At 55.4% G+C, this 8,072-nt stretch overlaps 1 protein-coding gene across 1 annotated transcript; it reads left to right on the top strand.

The window, feature by feature from the left end:
- Positions 1-714: 714 nt before the first annotated feature.
- Positions 715-3,567, top strand: LOC117444740 (uncharacterized). Its single transcript, XM_071202780.1, has 5 exons — positions 715-777; positions 1,033-1,224; positions 1,382-2,721; positions 2,803-2,907; positions 2,991-3,567. The coding sequence occupies exons 1-5, from the start codon at positions 715-717 to the stop codon at positions 3,565-3,567; spliced, it is 2,277 nt and encodes a 758-aa protein (XP_071058881.1).
- The last annotated feature ends 4,505 nt before the right edge of the window (positions 3,568-8,072 follow it).

Genomic DNA, 8,072 nt, shown 5'->3' with positions numbered 1-8,072 from the left:
AGCCTCGTGAAGTAGAGTTTATGACGTAATGATAAGTCATGTCTTAAGGGTTTCTTCAGGTGTTTAAGGGTTTCTTCAGGTGTGTAAGGGTTTCTTCAGGTGTGTAAGGGTTTCTTCAGGTGTGTAAGGGTTTCTTCAGGTGTGTAAGGGTTTCTTCAGGTGTGTAAGGGTTTCTTCAGCTGTTTAAGGGTTTCTTCAGCTGTTTAAGGGTTTCTTCAGGTGTGTAAGGGTTTCCTCAGGTGTGTAAGGGTTTCTTCAGGTGTGTAAGGGTTTCTTCAGCTGTTTAAGGGTTTCTTCAGGTGTGTAAGTGTTGCTCAGCTGTTTAAGGGTTTCTTCAGGTGTGTAAGTGTTTCTCAGCTGTTTAAGGGTTTCTTCAGGTGTTTAAGGGTTTCTTCAGGTGTGTAAGGGTTTCTTCAGGTGTGTAAGTGTTTCTCAGCTGTTTAAGGGTTTCTTCAGCTGTTTAAGGGTTTCTTCAGGTGTGTAAGTGTTTCTTCAGGTGTGTAAGTGTTTCTTCAGGTGTGTAAGTGTTTCTTCAGGTGTGTAAGTGTTTCTCAGCTGTTTAAGGGTTTCTTCAGGTGTTTAAGGGTTTCTTCAGGTGTGTAAGTGTTGCTCAGCTGTTTAAGGGTTTCTTCAGGTGTGTGTTGCTCAGGTGAGTCATCGTCAGCAGCTGATGATGACTCACCATCTTGTGACAGTGATCCTTATCAGATCACCATGGGTGCTCCCAGACCCTACCCCCCCCCCCCCTCAGTCAGACTCTACCCCCCCTCCCCCTCAGTCAGACTCTACCCCCCCTCCCCCTCAGTCAGACCCCCCCCCTCAGTCAGACCCCCCCCCTCAGTCAGACCCTACCCCCCCCCCCTCAGTCAGACTCTACCCCCCCCCCCCTCAGTCAGACCCCCCCCCTCAGTCAGACCCTACCCCCCCCCCCCCTCAGTCAGACCCCCCCCCCTCAGTCAGACCCTACCCCCCCCCCTCAGTCAGACTCTACCCCCCTCCCCCTCAGTCAGACTCTACCCCCCTCCCCCTCAGTCAGACTCTACCCCTCAGTCAGACCCTACCCCCCCTCCCCCTCAGTCAGACTCTCCCCCCCCCTCCCCCTCAGTCAGACTCTACCCCCCCTCAGTCAGACCCTACCCCCCCTCCCCCTCAGTCAGACTCTACCCCCCTCCCCCTCAGTCAGACTCTACCCCCCCTACCCCTCAGTCAGACTCTACCCCTCCAGTCAGACTATAACCCCCCCTCCCCCTCAGTCAGACTCTACCCCCCCCCTCCCCCTCAGTCAGACTCTACCCCTCAGTCAGACTCTACCCCCCCCCCCCCCTCCGTCAGACTCTACCCCCCCCCCCCTCAGTCAGACTCTACCCCCCCTCCCCCTCAGTCAGACTCTACCCCCCTCCCCCTCAGTCAGACTCTACCCCCCTCCCCCTCAGTCAGACTCTACCCCTCAGTCAGACCCTACCCCCCCTCCCCCTCAGTCAGACTCTTACCCCCCTCCCCCTCAGTCAGACTCTACCCCCCACTCCCCCTCAGTCAGGACCCTACCCCCCCTCCCCCTCAGTCAGACTCTACCCCCCCTCCCCCTCAGTCAGACTCTACCCCCCTCCCCTCAGTCAGGACTCTACCCCTCAGTCAGACCCTACCCCCCCTCCCCATCAGTCAGACTCTACCCCCCCTCCCCCTCAGTCAGACCTACCCCCCCTACCCCTCAGTCAGACTCTACCCCCCCTCCCCCTCAGTCAGACTCTACCCCCCCTACCCCTCAGTCAGACACCTACACCACCCTCCCCCTTCAGTTCCGGACCCTACCCACCCCCTCCCCCTCAGTCAGACTCTACCCCCCCCTCCCCCTCAGTCAGACCCTACCACCCCCTACCCCTCAGTCAGGACTCTACCCCCCTCCCCCTCAGTCAGACTCTACCCCCCCTACCCCCTCAGTCAGACCCTACCCCCCCTCCCCCCTCAGTCAGACTCTACCCCCCCTAACCCCTCAGTCAGGACTCTACCCCCCCTACCCCTCAGTCAGACTCTAACCCCCCCTACCCCTCAGTCAGGACTCTACCCCTCAGTCAGACCCTACCCCCCCTCCCCCTCAGTCAGACTCTACCCCCCTCCCCCTCAGTCAGACTCTACCCCCCCTACCCCTCAGTCAGACTCTACCCCCCTCCCCCTCAGTCAGACTCTACCCCCCTACCCCTCAGTCAGACTCTACCCCCCCTACCCCCTAAGTCAGACTCTACCCCTCAGTCAGACTCTACCCCCCCCTCCCCTCAGTCAGACTCTACCCCCCCTCCCCCTCAGTCAGACTCTACCCCCTCAGTCAGACCCTACCCCCCTCCCCTCAGTTAGACTCTACCCCTCAGTCAGACCCTACCCCCCCCTCCCCCTCAGTCAGACTCTACCCCCCTCCCCCTCAGTCAGACTCTACCCCCCCTACCCCTCAGTCAGACTCTACCCCCCCTACCCCTCAGTCAGACTCTACCCCCCTCCCCCTCAGTTAGACTCTACCCCTCAGTCAGACCCTACCCCCCCCACCCCCTCAGTCAGACTCTACCCCCCTCCCCCTCAGTCAGACTCTACCCCCCCCTACCCCTCAGTCAGACTCTACCCCCCTCCCCCTCAGTCAGACTCTACCCCCCTCCCCCTCAGTCAGACTCTACCCCTCAGTCAGACCCTACCCCCCCCCCCCCTCAGTCAGACCCTACCCCCCCCTCCCCCTCAGTCAGACCCTACCCCCCTCCCCCTCAGTCAGACTCTACCCCCCCTCCCCCTCAGTCAGACCCTATCCCCCCTCCCCCTCAGTCAGACTCTACCCCCCTCCCCCTCAGGTCAGACTCTACCCCCCTCCCCTCAGTCAGACTCTACCCCCCCTCCCCCTCAGTCAGACCCTACCCCCCCTCCCCCTCAGTCAGACCCTACCCCCCCTCCCCCTCAGTCAGACTCTACCCCCCCCTCCCCCTCAGTCAGACTCTACCCCCCCTCCCCCTCAGTCAGACTCTACCCCCCTCCCCCTCAGTCAGACTCTACCCCTCAGTCAGACCCTACCCCCCCTCCCCCTCAGTCAGACTCTACCCCCCCCTCCCCCTCAGTCAGACTCTACCCCCCTCCCCCTCAGTCAGACTCTACCCCTCAGTCAGACCCTACCCCCCTCCCCCTCAGTCAGACTCTACCCCCCTCCCCCCTCAGTCAGACTCTACCCCCCTCCCCCTCAGTCAGACTCTACCCCCCCTCCCCCTCAGTCAGACTCTACCCCTCAGTCAGACCCTACCCCCCTCCCCCTCAGTCAGACTCTACCCCTCAGTCAGACCCTACCCCCCTCCCCCTCAGTCAGACTCTACCCCTCAGTCAGACCCTACCCCCCTCCCCCTCAGTCAGACTCTACCCCTCAGTCAGACCCTACCCCCCTCCCCCTCAGTCAGACCCTACCCCCCCTCCCCCTCAGTCAGACCCTACCCCCCCTCCCCCTCAGTCAGACCCTACCCCCGCTCCCCCTCAGTCAGACCCTACCCCCGCTCCCCCTCAGTCAGACCCTACCCCCCCTCCCCCTCAGTCAGACTCAAAGAATAAACTCAAAGACAGAATTCAACATTTATTTCTACTTAAACTCTTTTTCCATAACAATAGAAAACAAATAAAAAGTGACTCCAGCGATCAGTGAAGAATTCCAACTCTCTGCCATGGGGGTCCTGGTGATGCCATGGGGGTCCTGGTGATGCCATGGGGGTCCTGGTGATGCCATGGGGGTCCTGGTGATGCCACGGGGGTCCTGGTGATGTCACGGGGGTCCTGGTGATGCCATGGGGGTCCTGGTGATGCCATGGGGGTCCTGGTGATGCCATGGGTGTCCTGGTGATGCAATGGGGGTCCTGGTGATGCCATGGGGGTCCTGGTGATGCCATGGGGGTCCTGGTGATGCCATGGGGGTCCTGGTGATGTCATGGGGGTCCTGGTGATGCCATGGGGGTCCTGGTGATGTCACAGTGATGTCATGGGTCCTGGTGATGTCACAGTGATGCCATGGGGGTCCTGGTGATGTCATGGGGGTCCTGGTGATGTCATGGGGGTCCTGGTGATGTCATGGGGGTCCTGGTGATGTCATGGGGTCCTGGTGATGTCACAGTGATGCCATGAGGGTCCTGGTGATGTCATGGGGGTCCTGGTGATGTCATGGGGTCCTGGTGATGTCATGGGGGTCCTGGTGATGTCACAGTGATGTCATGGGGGTCCTGGTGATGACATGGGGGTCCTGGTGATGTCACAGTGATGTCATGGGGGTCCTGGTGATGTCATGGGGGTCCTGGTGATGTCACAGTGATGTCATGGGGGTCCTGGTGATGTCACAGTGATGTCATGGGTCCTGGTGATGTCACAGTGATGTCATGGGGCCTGGTGATGTCACAGTGAGGTCACACATAGAGGGGGTGGTACTGGCGGGGCGTCAGCTTCTTCCTGCAGGTGGGGCAGGTGTGTGATGACTTCAGAGAGTCTCTCAGACATTGGCTGCAGAACACGTGACCACATTTAGTGGAAACGACCAATCGGCCGCTGTCGACGATCTGTGGAGGAGAACAAGCAGCCAATCAGGACGCAGGATTCTACTTGCTGTCCAGGTGTGTCACAGGTGTGTTTGAGTCTCACCTCCGAGTACATGTCGAGACAGACAGGACAGCTGATCATCCCCGGATCCGACCTGAAACACACAGGGATCAGTCTATCACCTGGGTTTATAGGATCCGTCTATTACCTGGCTGTGCTTTATAATGCCAGCAGGGATCAGTCTATTACCTGGCTGTGATTTATAATGCCAGCAGGGATCAGTCTATTACCTGGCTGTGCTTTATAATGCCAGCAGGGATCAGTCTATTACCTGGCTGTGCTTTATAATGCCAGCAGGGATCAGTCTATTACCTGGCTGTGATTTATAATGTCAGCAGGGATCAGTGTATCACCTGGCTGTGATTTATAATGCCAGCAGGGATCAGTCTATTACCTGGCTGTGATTTATAATGCCAGCAGGGATCAGTCTATCACCTGGCTGTGATTTATAATGCCCACAGGGATCAGTCTATTACCTGGCTGTGATTTATAATGCCAGCAGGGATCAGTGTATTACCTGGCTGTGATTTATAATGCCAGCAGGGATCAGTCTATTACCTGGCTGTGTTTTATAATGCCAGCAGGGATCAGTCTATCACCTGGCTGTGATTTATAATGCCCACAGGGATCAGTCTATTACCTGGCTGTGATTTATAATGCCAGCAGGGATCAGTCTATTACCTGGCTGTGATTTATAATGCCAGCAGGGATCAGTCTATTACCTGGCTGTGCTTTATAATGCCAGCAGGGATCAGTGTATTACCTGGCTGTGATTTATAATGTCAGCAGGGATCAGTCTATTACCTGGCTGTGATTTATATTGCCAGCAGGGATCAGTCTATTACCTGGCTGTGATTTATAATGTCAGCAGGGATCAGTGTATTACCTGGCTGTGATTTATAATGTCAGCAGGATCAGTCTATTACCTGGCTGTGATTTATAATGCCAGCAGGGATCAGTGTATTACCTGGCTGTGATTTATAATGCCCGCAGGGATCAGTCTATTACCTGGCTGTGCTTTATAATGCCAGCAGGGATCAGTCTATTACCTGGCTGTGATTTATAATGCCAGCAGGGATCAGTCTATTACCTGGAGGAGCTTGTCTTCTGTTGGAAGGGCATTACTGCAGCGTTGGGGGGCGGCGCCTCTTCATCACTGCTGACGACGTAACTCTCACCGCTCGGGACTCTGCGGTTCTGAGGACCTGATAAAATACCCAAATAAATGTTGGGCTGTTCCTTAAAATCATCTGAAAACTAATAATATCAAATTCAATAAAAACGTTATTTAAATTAATTGAACTAAATATAAATGAACAAACAATTGTACCTTCGTCCACCAGCTGGAAGCAGCAGCAGGAAAAGAGAATAGAAGATTTATTCAGTTTTAAAAACGCATCATTCTCTGCTCACTGTTTCTTTGTGAGTATTGTATTTTGTATTGGTGTGTGTGTGTGTGTGTAGTCACCAGCACAGAGTCGTTGTTTGTCAGGTCGACCACAGCCTCCCCCCCCTCACAGGTGAGATCCACCACCTCCTCCACACCTGAACACAAGAGCCGGTTATAAAGACGAGTCGTGATACGGAGACGAGTCGTGATACGGAGACGAGTCGTGATGTAGAGACGAGTCGTGATGTAGAGACGAGTCGTGATGTAGAGACGAGTCGTGATACGGAGACGAGTCGTGATACGGAGACGAGTCGTGATACGGAGACGAGTCGTGATACGGAGACGAGTCGTGATACGGAGACGAGTCGTGATACGGAGACGAGTCGTGATGTAGAGACGAGTCGTGATACGGAGACGAGTCGTGATGTAGAGACGAGTCGTGATACGGAGACGAGTCGTGATACGGAGACGAGTCGTGATACGGAGACGAGTCGTGATGTAGAGACGAGTGGTGATACGGAGACGAGTCGTGATGTGGAGACGAGTCGTGATGTAGAGACGAGTCGTGATGTAGAGACGAGTCGTGATGTAGAGACGAGTCGTGATACGGAGACGAGTCGTGATGTAGAGACGAGTCGTGATGTAGAGACGAGTCGTGATGTAGAGACGAGTCGTGATACGGAGACGAGTCGTGATGTGGAGACGAGTCGTGATGTAGAGACGAGTCGTGATACGGAGACGAGTCGTGATACGGAGACGAGTCGTGATACGGAGACGAGTCGTGATGTAGAGACGAGTCGTGATACGGAGACGAGTCGTGATGTAGAGACGAGTCGTGATGTAGAGACGAGTCGTGATACGGAGACGAGTCGTGATACGGAGACGAGTCGTGATACGGAGACGAGTCGTGATGTAGAGACGAGTCGTGATGTAGAGACGAGTCGTGATACGGAGACGAGTCGTGATACGGAGACGAGTCGTGATGTAGAGACGAGTCGTGATGTAGAGACGAGTCGTGATGTGGAGACGAGTCGTGATGTGGAGACGAGTCGTGATGTGGAGACGAGTCGTGATGCAGAGACGAGTCGTGATGTAGAGACGAGTCGTGATGCGGAGACGAGTCGTGATGTAGAGACGAGTCGTGATACGGAGACGAGTCGTGATGTAGAGACGAGTCGTGATACGGAGACGAGTCGTGATGTAGAGACGAGTCGTGATGTAGAGACGAGTCGTGATATAGAGACGAGTCGTGATGCAGAGACGAGTCGTGATGCGGAGACGAGTCGTGATGTAGAGACGAGTCGTGATGCGGAGACGAGTCGTGATGTAGAGACGAGTCGTGATACGGAGACGAGTCGTGATGTAGAGACGAGTCGTGATACGGAGACGAGTCGTGATGTAGAGACGAGTCGTGATGTAGAGACGAGTCGTGATGTAGAGACGAGTCGTGATGCGGAGACGAGTCGTGATGCAGAGACGAGTCGTGATACGGAGACGAGTCGTGATGTAGAGACGAGTCGTGATACGGAGACGAGTCGTGATGTAGAGACGAGTCGTGATGTAGAGACGAGTCGTGATATGGAGACGAGTCGTGATGTAGAGACGAGTCGTGATGTAGAGACGAGTCGTGATACGGAGACGAGTCGTGATACGGAGACGAGTCGTGATGTAGAGACGAGTCGTGATGTAGAGACGAGTCGTGATACGGAGACGAGTCGTGATGTAGAGACGAGTCGTGATACGGAGACGAGTCGTGATGTAGAGACGAGTCGTGATACGGAGACGAGTCGTGATGTAGAGACGAGTCGTGATGTAGAGACGAGTCGTGATATAGAGACGAGTCGTGATGTAGAGACGAGTCGTGATGTAGAGACGAGTCGTGATGTAGAGACGAGTCGTGATGTGGAGACGAGTCGTGATGTAGAGACGAGTCGTGATGTAGAGACGAGTCGTGATGTAGAGACGAGTCGTGATACGGAGACGAGTCGTGATGTAGAGACGAGTCGTGATACGGAGACGAGTCGTGATGTAGAGACGAGTCGTGATGTAGAGACGAGTCGTGATATAGAGACGAGTCGTGATGTAG

This window comes from Pseudochaenichthys georgianus, unplaced genomic scaffold, assembly GCF_902827115.2.
Source record: "Pseudochaenichthys georgianus unplaced genomic scaffold, fPseGeo1.2 scaffold_911_arrow_ctg1, whole genome shotgun sequence".
NCBI classification, from domain to species: Eukaryota; Metazoa; Chordata; class Actinopteri; order Perciformes; family Channichthyidae; genus Pseudochaenichthys; species Pseudochaenichthys georgianus.
Note: the sequence above shows the minus strand (reverse complement) of the source record. Positions and strands in the feature narration are given on the sequence as shown.

Excerpts from the sequence above, each read along its gene's own strand:
- LOC117444740 (XM_071202780.1), top strand. The coding sequence starts at position 715 with ATGGGTGCTCCCAGACCCTACCCCCCCCCCCCCTCAGTCAGACTCTAC. Across the intron at positions 778-1,032 it reads TCTACCCCCCCTCCCCCTCA|TCAGACTCTACCCCTCAGTC; the intron begins GTCAGACTCTAC and ends CCTCCCCCTCAG. Across the intron at positions 2,908-2,990 it reads CCTACCCCCCCTCCCCCTCA|TCAGACTCTACCCCCCTCCC; the intron begins GTCAGACCCTAC and ends CCTCCCCCTCAG.